General features: G+C 44.3%; 3 protein-coding genes across 3 annotated transcripts; all 3 read right to left on the bottom strand.

Annotated features, from left to right (window-relative positions):
* Window positions 1-1,439: 1,439 nt before the first annotated feature.
* Window positions 1,440-2,301, bottom strand: LOC101769652 (acidic endochitinase-like). Its single transcript, XM_004971994.3, has one exon. It carries the CDS (start codon window positions 2,283-2,285, stop codon window positions 1,620-1,622), a length of 666 nt encoding a protein of 221 aa, XP_004972051.1. The 5' UTR covers window positions 2,286-2,301; the 3' UTR covers window positions 1,440-1,619.
* Window positions 2,302-7,763: 5,462 nt separating this feature from the next.
* LOC101769249 lies at window positions 7,764-10,130 on the bottom strand. The gene is made up of 6 exons (XM_004971993.1): window positions 9,990-10,130; window positions 9,677-9,902; window positions 9,207-9,596; window positions 8,615-8,759; window positions 8,326-8,548; window positions 7,764-8,249 (listed from the first exon to the last, which is right to left on the bottom strand). Exons 1-6 carry the CDS (start codon window positions 10,128-10,130, stop codon window positions 7,764-7,766), a joined length of 1,611 nt encoding a protein of 536 aa, XP_004972050.1.
* A 4,418-nt stretch (window positions 10,131-14,548) lies between these two features.
* LOC101780303 (F-box/kelch-repeat protein At3g61590) lies at window positions 14,549-16,941 on the bottom strand. Its single transcript, XM_004969311.4, has 2 exons — window positions 16,777-16,941; window positions 14,549-15,993 (listed from the first exon to the last, which is right to left on the bottom strand). Exon 2 carries the CDS (start codon window positions 15,967-15,969, stop codon window positions 14,749-14,751), a length of 1,221 nt encoding a protein of 406 aa, XP_004969368.1. The 5' UTR covers window positions 15,970-15,993; window positions 16,777-16,941; the 3' UTR covers window positions 14,549-14,748.
* Window positions 16,942-18,038: the final 1,097 nt, after the last annotated feature.

Genomic DNA, 18,038 nt, shown 5'->3' with positions numbered 1-18,038 from the left:
GCCGCCGTAGGGCGCGGCCGCGAGGTAGGCAGGCCCCTTCGCCATAGGGTGCAGCCGGGAGGCACGCCGACCGCCGCTGCCGATGGGACACTCGGTGGGATTCATTTTTTTTGTGGTTTTTGAGTTATGGATTTGATTTGTGTGTATGTGATGATGGATTCGTGAACTTTAGTGATTCTTTGTGATGGATTCCTTTATCTTTGCATCTTGGTTCGGATTGCTCCTCTCTTGCTCTCTTGCTTGTAGTTCTTGGGCCGGCACTAGCACGATAGTGCCTGCCATGCCTACGTGCTGGCCCGGCACGATAAAAAGGTGATAGGGCTGGGCTTGGGTTAGCAGTTTGGCACACAGTGCTAGCCCGGTCCGGCACGGTTAGACTATATAGTGCCAGGCCAAATCGGGTTGCTAGTGCCGAGCCACCTATTTGGCAATCTATACTTGCATGGAACAGTTGGAGTTCGATGTACCTCTCTTTATTTATTTCTACAATTCTACTACTTGTTTTTCATGAAAATTCAGCTAGCTCATAAAATATAGTGATGGCTCGACGGCGGATGGCTATATGTCACGTACACAATAGATAGCCATCTGCCCCTGTGGCTGTGGGTGGGCGGGTGTGAAACTGGCTCATTTGACCTTTTCGGCTTGCTACGCTGGAGATTTGTGGCCCATTCACAGCCCATATGATTTGTGGCACGTATTGGTGTGAGGACATTGTCCTCTTGTCAAATTGGTTATTTGTTTTTGTTTCTAAAATCTCTGAACGAGAGAGAAGGAGGGATGTGAGCTAACTCAACAGCCATCTGTATTGACTTGTGAAGTATATATGCACATACAAAGCACCGACTGTGTGCGTGCTACATGTACATAACAAACAGAACGTTGTGTTAACAATCTCTAACCTTAATCCTCGAGCTACTGCTTAGTTTTGCCTACGCCACTGCCCCGGGCCAAGTTCTTTTTTTTTTGTTTTGGCAATAATGCAAGTCGTGAAGACAGTTTATGAGCGATGCTATAACTTGTTTTTAGAGCAAGAATTTCTAGATAGCAGTGTTAGAGCTTCTGCAGAATATAGGATGGCGCCATCTGAAAGATGCACGAGCTTGTTTGTGTACTAGTCGGATAACCCGTGCTTTGCCACGGTTTTCAAACAAATTATTCATGTCCTAGCTTCCGCCCAAGAGAAGAAATTAACACAAATGTACAACCTACGCTCAATCACCATAATAACCAGCACAACCAACTCAGGTTTTTCAAGTAGTGACTAGTGAGGGCCATGGCTCTCTGTAGCCTACATGGTTCCATGTATCTCCGCCCTTGCTAAAATTCTTAGTCATATTATTGTGTCGTAGCTTTTCAGAAGACGAGAAGAAGAGCAGCTATAACTGAATCCACACTTCTAAAGTCGTAATATTGTATTATTCATTTATTTGGTCTCATGTTATACATGGTGTACATTTGCTATAAGCTAATTATATATATAAGATCGTTCTGAGTTCATAGCGACTCAACGACGTTATTCAGTTGTCCCTTTTTTATCTATATGATAGTATATATATCGATCACACAGTTCATTCGATCATAACCAAGTGTACCTGTCTCCAACATCGTGTATATGCCTAGTACCCCTTCTCCAGCCTTGTCGCAAACCCAAATTGTGAAGGATCATGCTGGTTTGCATTGTAGTTCGTCTGGCGATAGACATACAAAGAGCTCTCAGGAAAGTTGTGCAGGTTAGCTATCTTGACAGCAGCTGGGTACGGACGTTGTGGCGCCGCCGTCAGGTACAGCTTCCGGCCATGGCCTTGGGCACTGAGCTGTGACAGGGAGTTGGCCAGCGCTTCATAGCGCGCAACGTCGCCAGTCTCGGTGTCGAAGTTGATGCCGTCCAGGACGGCGTTGCCGAGCGGGCGGGACGATGAGTTGCCGCCCAGGAAGTTGTGCCACAGGTACTTACTGTCCACGGTCTGAGCCTGGACGCTGATGGCGGAGGAGCTGCCGCCGCCGACGGATAGGAGCACTTTGACGTCCAGCGATTGGCAGGCCTGGATGTCGGCGCTGAGGTCGGTGCGATTGGCCCGAAGGATGCCGGTGGTGTTGAGGCGCGGGAGGAGGACAAAGGTGTAGAGGCCGGAGTTGCAGACGTCGGCCATGGTGGCCGCATCGCCGTTCTGGCCCCAGTACATGGCCATGTTGCCGGCAAAGGTGATGCCAACCATGCCGGCGAGGAGGACAAGCAGGGCAACGAGAGGAGGCCACTTGAGGTTACTCAGCTTGGCAGCCATTTTGAGTAGTGATCGATCAAATGGCTAGGTACGTGGGCTAGGATTGGTGGCGGTCAGTGTTAGTAGGAAACCCTTTATATAGGCGCGTGGATATTGGTTGAGCACGTATGGGATCATCACATCACATTTGTGTATTTCAAATGTACTTGTGAAACCATAAAGTACCGGAGTTGTACATTTTCAAAAGGCTGAGAGCTCTATGGATCCTAATGGACAATTGAACAGTTCCGATTTGAGATGTGCATTTAAATTTTTGTCTACACTACTGTAGTGGGATAGTGACCTACACGAGTGCGTGCGGTCACAATGCTGTCACATGATTAGGCACAAATAAAACGTGCAATCTCCCGTCATCTCTTTAATAGTTGTACCTAGCTTGATCGAAACTTAACATCTACAATTTAGACTTGTATTTTAATTGTACATATGAAATATTTAGTGTTGGTGTATAGTACATCTTGGAGATGCTATAATTTTTCTAATGCAGTTTGCCATTTGAGATGTACATTTAGTCTACTCTACTATATATACCAACCTTAGGTTCCATTCGGAACGTATGCATTAAACTTATATTTGTTTTATGATTGTATTATTTCCTGTATTTTTCAATTGTTCTTTATCATTTAATGGGTCAATATCCAATAAAACAACACATCAATCTCTATATACAAATTTTTACACCCTTAAGAAAAGAATGAGAGATCATTTATATATGCATATAACGTCTGTTTTATACAAGAATCAATATGGTCCTTTTATTGAAAAGAAATATAATAGATGAAAATTCCTAAATCTCATCTGATTGTTCATAGGGTTTCAACATCTAAATTTTTATGCATCGGATTGTGTCAAAATTATGTGCTTTAGGTATTAGCAAGTCTTGAGACACGGATTTACATGTTTTAATACATTCTAACACCTGAATTTTTATTTGTACCTTGATTAGTTTTATTGGAATTATGGATACTTTACATCTAATCTTTTAGTGATGATGGTGTAATAAACATTGGACGGTGCAGAATTATTAGATCTAATATACATAAGTCATAATCTCAAAATTGGATGGGTGAGAAATTGAACGTTGGAGCCTATAAACCACTACTCCCTCCGTCCCAAAATATAGCTACGTTTAGCTTTTTCAAAAGTCAAATCTTTTTACCTTTGACCAAAAATATCTCTAATTTATTTCAAATAGAAAAGGTTACATATTATAATAGTTGGTTTCATGATAAATCAACTAATATTATTTTTATGTTATTAATCTCTATGATTATTTCTCTATCCACAGTCATAGTTGAGAAGATTTGGCTTTGAAAAAGTCTAAATGTAGCTATATTCTAGGACTAAGGGAGTATAAATGATCCCTAGTGTAAAATAACTTTTGGACTCTTGGACATTTTATATTGTTTTACTAATCTTTGGAAATGCTTTCATACATGATACAACAAATGATTAATAAAACTCACTACTAGAGAAACACTCATCGTATCAGCTCATCCGTGCCGAGTATAAATGAGCCAACATGAATAAGTTGTACGTAGCGAGCTGGCACAACTAATGAATTATCCATGCTGGCTCTCTTATTTGTGCCGATGTAATTTTGAGCTGGCACGAATAATCTATTAAATGTGCCGCTCAAAATTACACTGGCATGCCGGCATGAATACTTTCATGATTATTCGTGCCGGCTCGAGATTGCGGTGACACAAATAAATTTCCAGCCTATGCAATTCGAATTTCAGCTTGTATCTGCAGATCCATAATTTGCGTACAACTTTGTAGTTAATTTTTTTTATTTGAAGTCATTTAGATGCTCAAATAATAGATAAAAATGTTAGACAACAAGGGTTAAACGAATAAAACTTCTCTTTGTGTGCAGGTATGTGGTGTAGGTGGAATGATAAGAAGGTATTGTGTTGAGTTCGAAGGTTGGACACCGCATGCACGCATATTTCGCGTGAAATACACATGACTTGTGACCAGCGACCATGAGGGGTAGCTCAGGGTGGCCTCAAGGCCTAGAAAAAATGTTTTTGCTATTTTCATTTGTAAGTTACTATATTTACTATCTGTACCGGTGCAATTTTCCACCGGTAGGCATAATTTGCTATTCGTACCGGCGTAGCCGGCACTAATAACCGTTCGCATTCGGACCATCTTCGTGTTCCCGTTTCATTCACCAGTACGAATGAGGTTTTCGCTTCGACACGAATGAGATGCTTTGCAGTAGTGGATTTTGGTAGGCAATATGTTAAATGTGAAATGCTAATAGTGAGAAAAAAGATGCTTATTTTACTGTAATTGTAGAGAACTCTCCACCATCTTCGGAAACAAGTTAAACCATAAAGCAGGGCATACAAATAATAAGTGGGCAGTGGGAGACTCCTTTTTTCCTTGTTTCTCCCTATTTATATACTAGATGTAGCTTGCATACTAGACACTCATAGTCCTATTACTACGAGAAAAATGACCTCTCATCCTTAGCATTAGTACCGATCATTTTTGGACCTGGTACTAATGTTAGCATTAGTACCGGATCCAAGTTTGGGATCCCCCGAAGGTCCTCTAGTACCGGGTGGGGGCTCCATCCGGTACTAGAGGTCACCCTATAGTACCGGTTGGAGTCTCCACCCGGTACTAAAGGATTTAGTACCGGATGGAGGCCCTCCCTCCATCCGCGCAATTTATTTCTCCTTTTTTTTCCCTCGAGGCGCAACCCTCCATCGCCTAGGCTCCTTCTCACTCCGACGCCCCTCCTCTTTGGTCCTTATGTTCTCCTTCTCACTCCCTACGTCCTAGCCTGCTCCCTCTCCCAGCTCACTCTGGCACCCCTCCTCTCTCCCTTCCTCTCTCCCTCCCTCTCTCACTCTGCCCGCCCCCTCTACCTCCCCTCCCCTTCCCACTCCGCTCGCCCTCACCGGCAAAGAGGAGCAGCGGCGGGGCGAGGTGAGGCGGCGGCGCGGACAGGCGGTGGCAGCAGGATGGCGGCAGCGGCAACGGATCTACAGGATGGCGGCGGTGACGGGAGGGTGGGGGCGAGTGGATACGGCGGGCAGCGGGCAGAGGAGAAGGCGGAGGGGGCCAGTGGCGGGCAAACGAGGTGGAGGAGGAGGAGGCAAAGGGGGCCGGCGGCGGGCGGAGGAGGGGAAGGAGAAGGAGGAGGAAGAGGAGGGGGCCGGCAGGCTGAGGAGGGGGAGGAGGAGGTGGAGGGGGCTGGAGGCAGGCGGAGGGAGACGGAGGAGGCTGGCGGCGGGTGGAGGGAGGTCGGGGCCAGCGGGGGACGGTGGCGGCAGGAGCCAGGGCCGGTAGGGGGATTTTTTTAATTTTTTAACACCCTCTAGTACCGGTTATTCCAACCGGTACTAGAGGACCCCCTCTAGTACCGGATTGCTATTACCGGTTGCACAACCGGTACTGGGGGTTGGAAACCGGTACTAGAACCACTTTTTCTAGTAGTGTATGTAAATGGGGCGACTTCAAGGACTTTTTCACAAGAGCTAGCAACCATAGACACTGTAATCCCATGCAAACGGGGTGACTTTAGGGAAATTATCGCAAAGGTGCATAATGTGAGCAGTGCAAGATATTTTTTCCCCTAGTCTTGGGCTATTTGTTTACTAGGTGCAGCGTGCATCCATAGAGATCCGCATTCAGTGCTATGTAAACAGTGATTTTTTAACATTTGGAGAGATCAACGGGCAACTTTTTAACCTTCTAGAGAGCTCCTTTGATTCTGCGTAAATATAATCTGCAATAAGAACAAAAGAATCGTCTACTACCTTTAGTGCTTCAACATAGGTAGATCCCCCATGGGAACGGGTTGAGTAGAAAAGGTCAATTGCTGGTTCCATCGATCGATACGACTAAATATACACATGAAGAGCAAGCTCTCATATACGGGGTTGATCGTGGATTGGGCCTTATAACACATGTCCAGACCCGAACCACAAGAAGTGGCATCTCCATGTATGAGCGTGACCTTTCTCAATCAGACTCCGGTTAAAATCTTTTAAGTGAAATACTATGGGAGCTGTCTTTTCCTCACAGATGCTATCCATACATTACTCATGATTTATTCGTACTCTTATAGTATAAGGCCAGCTCCAATGTAGAATCGATTTTGGATTAGAAAAACTATCGACGCGACGTATGGTTCGGGAGTTGTAGGGCATTTTTGGTGTCCTGGAGGAGGTTAGCCTAGCTCGTACCAGCCAGCCAGGCTCCACTAAGCCAAGTCGCGCGCATGCAAGGCCGACTTGTTTGGTTGAGTGCATGCAATGAGCCAGGCTCCGCGGATACGCTGTTTGGTTGCCTGAATGTACTCAAAATTTGAAAGAATAGATGTAGGGAACGGTGTTTGGTTAGTCGCATGCAATTGTATGATGTTACCCCCTGCATGCAGTGGTAAGAATACCACTACCTTGTTCAGCACAAGGAGGTAACCATAAGTACAATGATAGTTGCAAACATGATCGACATTACAACAACTTGTAAACCAAAAAAGCAATGATTACAAATTGAACAACTATAATTACATCTTTAACATTCCATAATTCCATCGTAGGAGGGTCATGTGAGGCAGTTGGCTTGACCTCTTTGTTTTGAAGATCGTAGAAGGCTGCAAATGCTTCTTCACTTGACTTGTACTTCTTGTGGCAGGCCCCCTTGTAGCCACTAACCTGAGCATGGGCATCAACCCAATTGGAGTAAACTCCAGGTTGTCGGCCAACATGAACAACATACCAGGCCATAGATGTTTACAATTCATGAAACATTAGTGACATATATAAATATAAACATGCATTTCATATGAAGGTTACAAAGGATGGCATTATAAGGTTACAAAGGTCCACAGGAAGCATATCAGGAACTCTTTCATCAGACAGACATAAAGGATCAAGAAGAGACCAGACAGCAAGTACATCATGAAACAGACAGGATCAGGCACAGGCAAGTTATGAAACAGGCAGGAAGTAGGCACAACAACATACAATACCTTAACAGAAAGGATCAAGAAGAACCATATGAACAGCATATCATCATTGGCATAGACAGAAAGGATCAAGAAGAACCATATGAACAGCATATCATCATTGGCATGGATAGAAAGGATCAACAAGAAGCATATCATCATTGGCATGGACATCTGCTCAGATTAAAACACAATAGGCACAACAGACAAAATAGGCACAATAGACACATGCTCAGTTTAATATCTCACTCAGATAGAATAAGATGACTTCACAGTAGGCCAATCTAAGTCAGGCAACTATATGCTACAGTTAGCCATATAGTCAGGAGACAGGATCAAGTCCCCATCCCAAAAGAATGCATCAAGTTGTCAGCTGCACAAAAGACCATCAGATCAGGCAATAGGTATGCACAAAAGAAGCCACAACTGCACCAGGTCGTCCAAAAGAATCACTGCCCAACCAAGCCCAGCCACTCACATGTAGTTGTTTTTGGCCAAGTAGGTACTCAGCCAAAGAACATGGTGTGAGACATCTGCACAAAAGTAGATCCCTGGGCCTTATTGTTAAGCAGGTGACCATATGCAAGCATTAGAGCTTCCTCGCAGAACCCTGGCATGTACATCAGTGCACCATACAAGTCAGGGTGGGAATCCTCAACCTTGGTAGAACGTATAGCATCTGCAACATTGTTCACTGCATCAGTCATGCTAGTGAACACAAGGACATCATCATCTGACAGCATGGACCTCTTTCTCTTGCTTCCAACAGGTGGTTCTGACTTGGAAACATAAGCTGCCTCAGGCTTGCCACTCCTAAGCTCCTCAGGTAGGTCATGCTTCATTGGGTTGTAGGCAAAGTCAGAAGGACTACCAAGAGTCTCATTTGACCCCATAGCATACTTACCTGTTGCCTGACCATTACCAAAGATGACCATCATCTCCTGGTAGTACACAATTGGCTTGTTGAGGTACTCAGCATCTTTGGGGTGTGCCTGCATTAGAACAATTGAAGTTAGATACTTAAACTGATGAACATTGAATAAAAAAAACAGCAACATTACTACATACCTTGATGTGGCCATTGTAGTGCTCCTCCTCAAGGACAATCATGGAGCTGTCCCCATCCCACAAGGCTCCACTCAGCTCTCTCAGCTTTGAGATTTTAACCCACCTCTGCCTCCACTTCCTCAAGTGATTATACACCTGTGTGCTAGTGACTTCATTGCCACTGAACTCATGCAGAGCCTTGGCAACCTGATTGAGGTGGACTTCTTTGCAACCTTTATCATTCCTAACACCAGTTGAAATCAGCTGGCACATGCGGTGAAGAATAAATCCAGACATCACATATGTTCACCTCATAGCAGGTCTCTGCTGAGCAACACCAGGAACAACCCCAACAGCCCCAACAGGCCCATCATCTCCATCAGCCCCAACAGCCCCACCAGGGAACACAAGCTCATCAGCAGCAAGGATCTCAGCATTCATCTCCTCAGCCATTCCTATTTCCAATTGCCACACCCCCACTCAGAAACAGTAACAACATAGTTGGCGAAACATCATTGCATGTGTCATCTGGCCTATGTCATCAATATGCATTGCACTCAAGAGGAAAATAGGAATAAAAATTCATCACTGCACATGCCCCATGCCTCAGTTCTAAAGAAGTATCAGCTCTAATGAAGTATCAAAGAAAATAAAATCATCACTGCAAATGTCTCAAGCCTCAGGTCTAGTGTAGTATCAAAAGAGGTGTAACATCATTGCACATGTCCAATACCTTAGCTATATTGTGTAATGAAATAAGTAAAATCATCATTGCAATTGTTCAATGCCTCAGAATATAAATAACCAACATTGTTCAACATACATAGAATACAAAACAGATACATCTTAGATGTGAGAGTTGCCCCTATTGGACCACATGTGATGAGCCCATTCATCCCTACTTTGAGCCCAAACAACATTGTCATCCATCTGGACCCCATGTCCAGGACTAGCATTATTGTTGGGCACCCATGAGAACTCAGTAGGAACTACCTCATCAACCCCATGCCCAAGTATCCAATTATGCAATATGTAGCAAGCAAGTACTAACTTCACTTGTGTCTTGTAGGGATGAAATGGTGTATTATCAATGATGCGAAAACGGTTCTTCAAAGCACCAAAAGCCCTTTCAACAGATACTCTCAGACTTGAATGCCTCAAATTAAACAACTCCCTTGGGTTGGTTGGGTAGTTCCTAGCACCATACTCTTTCAGATGGTACCTAGTGCCACGGTAAGGAGGAAGGAATCCAGGACGACAAGCATATCCAGCATCTACTAAGTAGAATTTTCCTATAACAAGTACAGAAATGCATTAAGTCCATTGTTACGAAGTTACAATTTTTATTTAGGTACCCAATTCAGCTAATTACCTGGTGGAACCCTTAACACATCCTCCCTCTCTAGTGCATCAGCAAGAACAGTAGCATCATGAGCAGACCCTTCCCAACCAGGTAAGACATAAGTAAATTTCAGATCAAAGTCAACAGCAGCAAGAACATTTTGTGTGGGGTAGTGCTTCCTTCCCCTAAATGCTGCTTGGATCTTGGCTGGCACTCTAGCATATACATGAGTCCCATCTATTGCCCCAACACAGTCCTACATGAAAACCCAATAGATGCATGTTACATGATATGCACCCAAGTGTGCAGCAATAACCTACAAACTACATGACAAATTTATTACCTTGAAATATGGGTACCATCTTGGGCTATTGCTTATCTTAACTGGTGTCTCATTAGATGGAGCTCTAATCATTTCTTGCCTAAGTTCCCCAATAGCATACAAGACCTCCTTGAAATATCTATGCACTATTTCTATTGACATTCTCCAATGTTGGTGAATAACTCTAAAGCGTTGGTTGTGGCCAACAATGTGTAGAAACATTGCTAGCTGCTCTTCAACACAACTATGAAGGCTATCTGACAGCAAATGCCTTTCCCTAAGCAAGTTGCACAGTGCAAAAAAAGGTGCTTTTCTCATGCGAAGCATAGCAACACACTCTATATCAGTACAATTGTAAATTTTGTCCAGGTTTTTTTGGCGTTCCTCATCCATGGCGCTCAAAGGGCCATAACTGATCTATAGCCTTGAACTATGTTGCATTCTTATCCTGGTGAACAAGAATGCATACATAGCCGTGATAAGAGCAGCAGCTCGAGCAAACAGCAAGCGTTGCTGGTCCTCCAAAGCTATCTAAGCAAACAAGATAATTACCATGACTACCAAAGCAACAATACGGTGACAAACATCATTGCCATGCAACACATGCTCAGATTAAAGGGAAAATGAGACAACATCATTGGCATTGAACAAGTGCTCAGATAAAAATAGCATATCATCATTGGCATTGAACAAGTGCTTAGATTAAAACAAGCATCAGCATTGGCATGGACATATGCTCAGATTAAAAGAGAAAACATCATTGACTTGGACATAAGCTCAGAAAAAATAGCATTATCAGATCTGTAGCGCACACAATCACCATCGATACCAGCCGCATTCATCAGAAAAGGTGGAGAGGGAGGGGAGGATTGCTTATACCGAACGAGGACGGCAAGCACCCAAACAATGATGCAGACGAACAAACAACCGACAGCAAATCTGCAACCTGGCACCATCAACATGGATTCATACGTTAGAATCCTAAGCAACATGGATTCATACCTTAGGAAAATAAAAGAAATAAACATGAAAAAAAAACCCTAACCAAGAACATGGATTCGTACCTTCGAACCAAGTGGGGAACACAGATCTGAGATCCTTGCATCGATTTGAACAAGAACCAGTGAGAGATGCATCTAGGATTAGGAGATCAAGAACACGGGGCCGGGAGGGGGAGGCGAACCAGATTACCTGCGCAAGAACTCAGATCCAGAGCACCTAGGAAGCAACGAAGGAGGGAGGGGATCAATACAACGCGAATCGATGAACCGAATCAATGAAAACCAGAGGAAGAGAGGAGAGGGGAGCACCTCAGATCTAGCGAAGAAGACGAATGGTGACCGAGGGGGAGCGGAGGCGGTGGGGAGGGGGATATATCTGCGGTGAGTGGCGCGAAAGGGGGAGGTAACCCCAGCGAAATGGTGCGAGCTCCAGCCGGCCAACTTTTCGCCTCCCACGCGCCCGCCGTCGCACCACGGGAACCAGGCCCGGCGAAAACGGCCGCTCCTCTCATATCCGCGGAGCCTGGCCGCGGGGGTTCTTTTGCACGCGCACAACCTGGCTCGCGGGGGGACCAGGCAACCTAACAACCTAACAGATGGAGGGTGCACGCGGTGAGCCTAGTTCACGCAGCTGCAGGACACCAAACACGCCCGTAGTGTCGTATTTGATTGCTGGCCAAAAGGAAACAATAAAAAATGGACTACGCTGACGGTGAGTGTTTGGAACAGCACACACGCCTGACACATATGTCCTGTGTATTCCTGGGCAAGGAGTATTTTATTCAGCTGGAAGCCGCACAGTTCGACTGCTATTAGAACTCCGATTTTTACTCTGACATCTACCAGTCAGCCGTCGGAGTGTAGTAAAATCGATTTGCACCAAACATTGTTTGATTTTTTATACATTGGAGCTGACCTGAGAATGTCAGCCGCTATAGTTTAGTTGTGCTTAGTGATATAATCCTGATCGAATTGCTGTAGTTGTGGTTGGGTTTTTCACCCCTCAAGCAGTCCGGTTTTTGGATCTTGTTTTCTATAATAAGCTAGTCAAATCCTATTAGCCACGGTAATTGGAGAAACATAGGAAGATCACCGAGGGTGAAGAGGAAAGGAGCTGCACAAGAGCGTAGGATGATTCAAACCGCAATACGAAACGAAAGCAAAATCCGCGCGGGAGGTGGGAAGATCATAGGAATGTAGTTGGGCGCGTGCATCCAATCGAACCCCACGCGGTGCACGAGGAAAGCACAAAGAAAAACAAACGTTGTCACCACGAAGCTCGTGGCCTACCGGCCCCTGACCCGAGCCCCATGCAACGAGGAGCATTTCATGACTCTCCGGGGTGTTTGGCTCCCAGGTGCTAAAGTTTAGCACATGTCATATCGAATGTTTGATACTAAGTAGAAGTATTAAATATGAGCTAATTACAAAACTAATTGCACGGATGGAGTCTAATTCGCGAGATGAATCTATTAAGCCTAATTAGTCCATGATTTGACAATGCGGTGCTACAGTAACCATTTGCTAATGATGGATTGATTAGCTTTAATAGATTCGTATCGCGAAGTAGCCTAGGAGTTCTGCAATTAGTTTTATAATTAGCTCATCTTTAATCCTTCTAATTAGCATTCGAACATCCGATGTGACACGTGCTAAAATTTAGCACCGATATCAAACACCCACCCGAGTGACACCGCTAGGCCGCTAATGACGCAAGCTGCCAAGCCCTCGCGCAGCGGTGCAAGACGAGCGCGCAAGGCGCGTATCTCCTCGTAGTTGTAGGTTAGCTCTCCGGCCGGGAAATGTACTAGTCAAACCACAATCAACGGTCGGGTGGGTAAGACAAGTTCCTGCTGGGCTTGGGAGGGACGTGAACCAGAGAATCCTCCCTGTTTGGTATTCTTTTGAAATATGTTTTATTTTAATCATCAGTTCCTCTTGTAATACATTATCAACTTCTGACAAACCCCTATGAAAAGAAAATCTGTCAAACCAGTGTCTTGTTGAAAGGTACTTGAAATACAAATCTATTGCTGCATATTTTTAGTTAGAAATGCACGTAATCCGAGTAATTATTAGTCAATCAAAATTTATGAAGTTTAAATTTTTTTCCGAGTCTTGATATACACCATTATTTTTTTATTTTGTTAGGGTGATATACACCATTGTTTTGCAATGGAGGTAGTACTCCTTTCCTGGGTTGGGCCCATTTTCTACTGGCCAACCGGCCGCAGCATGCTAACGGCCCACTGGTCAGGGCATATCTCGAGTTGGGCTCGATAGGGATATAGCACTCCAAACCATGAAATCAACCACGCCATGTTGCTTGATCCATTTTCTCTTTGTAGTTTCTTTAGGTTTCCAAATAAATATCGAGAAATGGTATCATCGATTCCAGTGAGGAAAAACGCGCTGTGTTACTGTGTACTATCACTGAGAACAATCATAGAACTATTCAGGCTGCAAGAGCTCCCTGTTAACAAACAATATCACGACTGAAACTGTTGCTGAACACACTGTACAGCCACGTTCTCCATGCCCTGCTCAGCCAGCAGGCGCCATCACTAATCCATATTGGCCAAACCAACATAGTAAAGAGATTAACAGTCAAGGATTATACCCAAAATCGCTTCAGGTGAGGAGGGCCCCAGGCCTCATCCATGACAGCTGGAACCAACAGCAAACGACAGGAGTTGTCTCCATACAGTACACACATGAAACCCTGCATGGATGCCATCTCAGACTCACAAGTTTCAGATGATGGTGGTGAAGGAAACAAGGCTCGATTTGAGTAAAACACAAATCTACAAAAGGACCCAACACACGACACCATACTGAGAACGATCCTTCTCCAAAAAAAATAAGCAGGAAAATGAAAAAAAATACAGACACCACAGAGAGAACCACAGATACAGCTAAGCCATCAATGCCTCAGGACACAGTACCAGCAGCTGCAACAAAGCGTTGAAACCTCATCAATGGCGCCTCTGGCTCGTTTGCACCGTGCTGCAGACTCATGGGGGCACCATCAGAGACAGTACAGGATGAGCCAGCCCCCACAAGAGGAAACCTGGATTTGCCCATGATGATTCTACAGAAATGAGCAAGGCACTGGTCAGTGCCCAGCGAAACGACTTTCAAGCGCTGGGTGAGACCAGTGGCCCAAGCTGTTCGTAGCAGCAGCAGCCTCAGAAGATGTAGGACCAGCGTGGATGAACAGTTTCACAAGAAACAAAATGTGAACAGTCGAAGTTGTCGATTAAGACCGAAAAGGGACAAATATCAGCTATCATATATGGGATAAGGTTCAAAACATATTGGATAGCAAGAGACCAAACAAAAAAAAAAGATAGGTTACATTATCTGTAGCACTGAGCACTGCAAATTTTTTTATCTGTCCGGTCATGCTGTAACCTGTCGCTCAATTATATGGAACAAGTTAAAACTATGCAGGTGTTGCCGACACAGTTCAAGGCATAACTGGGCAAATCTGAAAAAGATAGTACATATATATACTTTATTGCAAACAAAGGTACATCTTCAAAGATACGCAAGTCAGCACATATAGCACTCTACAGATTTTTAAGCTGATGTCAATAGAAACAAATAATTGCATCCAGCATGACCATTGTGGGGCCATCAGTGTTGAGAACTGAGAAAAGGATAACAGCAAAATGGTTGAAAGAATGCGACAAAACTTGCATGGATTATCATGAATAACAATTAACATAGTAGCTGATCTGATTCCACTAAAAGCAAAAAAGATGAACTGGTACATATTAAGCAGTGATATCAAGACGGGGCTCAAAGCAAAATCCAGTGAAAAGCTGGAGAGGAAATCTTTTGCTCACAGGACATTTCACCGACCACTTCCATTGCTTATGCATCATGTCAAAAACAAGCAAAGCAGTTGCACCATAGCTTTGTATATAGACAAGGTCATCTGTGCCACTGCAGGCAAAAACATCATCGAATTCACCAAATCCTTGGAAGAATTTGTGGGGCATCCGAGTTACCTCATGCCACTGTTTCTCATGGAGTTCCCATATTCCTATTCCTTTAATGATATCAGGTCTGTTGTGTTTTGCAATTCCGCCAACCAAAACCAGCTTCTCCTTCAAGTTTACCAGACGGCCACATGTGAGAGAACATGGTACCGGGATTGATGTTTGCACTAAAGAAGTCTTCGAAGGTCCACCAACAAGGTCATACATGATAAGGCCATGACGAGGGTTGACATTGCCAAGGACACCAGTGGAGTGAATTAAGCAGTACAGGACTCCGTCGCATATGACACTATCATCACCCCCTCTCCAACCAATGAACACTTCACTCGCAGAAGTTACCCATGTACCACTCCAAGAATCATACTTGTATACTGAAAATTCCCATCGGACAAAATCTTCAGGAATTTGCTTGGATTTTGCCACTGTAATGGAGTACTTATGAGACAACCGATCTACTTTCATGGCAATGGTACTGTAGTCTGGCAATGTTTCACCGGGAGGCTCCAAAAGCCTCTTGGAGTTTTTTGTGATAGGGTTAGATACAGAAATGGAGTTCCTGTTGTCATTGTCCATGAAGCAAACTAGGCCACAAGAAGAAGAGACAAAACAGCTGCTCTTGTCAATATAAGGAAGCTCTAAATCATACCACTTACGAAGGATGGGGTCAAAAGCATAACCGGCAGCAGTTTCATTAGAGGTAAACATGAAGTACCATGGCCGTTGAGGCATCATGTGGGTCCAAAGAAATCTGCTTGAATAGATAATGCCGTACCATCTCTTGCATACTGCTGTTGCCCTTATCATGCTTGCTATAGGCAAGAATGTGAAAATCCTCTCCAGTATATCATCAGGAACGACAGCGTCCAATGAAACTGAGAACTCTTTGCCTCCGTTGCTTGCTTCAGAAACAACTCCAGAGTTGAATGCAGGAGTTCTAATCTGATCAACTGAAAGATAATCCCATGGTGAATGGTCTTCCATGAGACCAATCATGAAACAAGCAGACACAGATATGACCTGAAGAAAACAAATATGTGTGCTTATACTGGAAAAGAAAGTGAAAAACAATGTAAATGATAATGGCCTATTCTCGATCAATTAAATGGGGCCTAAACGTAGTTGATTAATATTTTAATCCAAGAAAACCCTGAATAGTACCGTCTGGATGCACTATATAAACATCTCTATTTCTAAAGCAGCAAAACTATGTACTGCTAATACTGCGTGGTATAACTTGTCTGCTACAATAATTGTTATTAGCAATCTACCACATCGCCAGTTTATACATCTTTCACTATTTGAATATATTCTACACACAGTGGCAAACACTGGACAAACATTATAAACATTAGCGAAACTTTTCTCATGGGATTGCTAGAGTACTTTATGTTCCTCTTCCCAAATGGAAAGGAAACTGCCATAACACACATACGAGAAGAAAACATTTGGCAAGGGCACGGTGTCCATGCAATGCAGGATCATCCGTTTAGCGGCAGGGACGGACTTCGCTATGCCCCCTAAAATCTTTGGAAAGCAAACTGCGCCCGCACCTAATTCGCCAGGAACACTATGATGTCTGGCAATGTCGACCTTGCGCAGTGAAGGAAAAGAACCAAATCGAACCGTTGAATGGTGGGGTGGATGGATTTGGTTAGTAGGGTACCATGCAGCACGCGAATCAACAGCTACACGAATGGAGAGGAACAGAGAGGATGAAGAATCTCGGCTCGCTTGACAACGAGAACCAACCGTAGGAACGAAAGAATCCATCCAAGCGAGGAAGGGAAGGGATTTACTCACCTGCGCGGGAAGGAATGAGCCCGGATGGATCCCTCCACCTCGCGGCTAGAAAGAAAGAGCAGCGGCGGATGGAGGATCCGGTGCCGGCGGGGAGAGGGAGGATGTGGCGGCGACGGATGCGAGTCTGGCGTTGCGACTTGCGAGTTAAAAGCGCAGGGGCGAGCTGAAGGCCGAATGCAGGGGAAGGAGATTATACAGGAACGGTCCTCTTTATCCTGAGAGCGACACCTGGAGGAAACGAATCTCAAAGCAAAGTCTTGCCCTTCCTTCTCTGTTTATTTTTTCCCCCTACCTCCTCTGTTGCTCCGTCAATTTCTCGCCGATACGTTTCTCGGTCCACCTACGTTTTATTACTAACATGTAACCATTTTTAACTGTAAACGGTGCCTTTTCAAGGACTGCATGCCCATTTACCTAAGTTCCCACACTAAGTAGTTGTTCCCTCCCCACACTCAGTCGTAGTCGTAGGATGACAATGACAATGACGAATTCATCCTTGCCAACATTATACGGGGCACACACTCAATATCAATATCAAGCTATGAATGTTCCAAGATGAGCCGATCCTATGCCACAAGCACACGGCAATTCCGGGTTATACAACGAGTATTTTTTTTTAAAACGCTCCGATCAGTTGGCCAACTTTCTTCACGTGAGCATGTAATACGTTCATATTTTTAAACGTTCCCATGGATGTTCATATTTTTCTAATCTTATTTTAAGAATCAGCTAATGATAGAGATAGTTACCTAGGTATCCCCACCAATCAAGCTACTGACCAACCTGACGAGTGAGCCCACCTTCATGTAGGGCTTGGAACATGACAGCGTGGATCACAAATTGACCACCCGACAGATAGATTTCGGCGGATATCTCTGGGTATATGATGTAATATTTTCCCCTCACCCCCTTTGTTTTCTTGTACATAGCTACTCCTTTTGTAATACCTTATCTAATCTTAATATATAACTAGTAGGGGAACCCCTCCTGTTTCATAAAAAACAACCGATAAAGATTAGATCCTATAGGACTTGTAACCCTAGGTCGTCAGCTTATATAAGGTGGCGAGTGACAATCCCCACAGGGCACCCATACCTCACCCATACCTCGACATTGTTGTCGACGAGCAAATCAATACAATCCATCAAAACACAAAACGTAGGGTATTACACCGCCTTAGTGGTTCGAACCTGTATAAACATTGTGTCTCCTGTGTTACCATTCGAGCTCTTGATTTCATGATTACTCCCTACCTACAAATC

The sequence above is a fragment of the Setaria italica genome, chromosome V (genome assembly GCF_000263155.2).
Source record: "Setaria italica strain Yugu1 chromosome V, Setaria_italica_v2.0, whole genome shotgun sequence".
Lineage (NCBI taxonomy): Eukaryota > Viridiplantae > Streptophyta > Magnoliopsida > Poales > Poaceae > Setaria > Setaria italica.
This window is presented reverse-complemented; position numbering and strand designations above follow the sequence as displayed.

Coding starts and splice junctions, on each gene's coding strand:
- LOC101769652 (XM_004971994.3), bottom strand. CDS start 2,285: ATGGCTGCCAAGCTGAGTAACCTCAAGTGGCCTCCTCTCGTTGCCCTG.
- LOC101769249 (XM_004971993.1), bottom strand. CDS start 10,130: ATGTCAATAGAAATAGTGCATAGATATTTCAAGGAGGTCTTGTATGCT. Junction 9,903..9,989: donor GATGGTACCCATATTTCAAG/GTAATAAATTTG, acceptor GTTTTCATGTAG/GACTGTGTTGGGGCAATAGA. Junction 9,597..9,676: donor TGTGTTAAGGGTTCCACCAG/GTAATTAGCTGA, acceptor TACTTGTTATAG/GAAAATTCTACTTAGTAGAT.
- LOC101780303 (XM_004969311.4), bottom strand. CDS start 15,969: ATGATTGGTCTCATGGAAGACCATTCACCATGGGATTATCTTTCAGTT.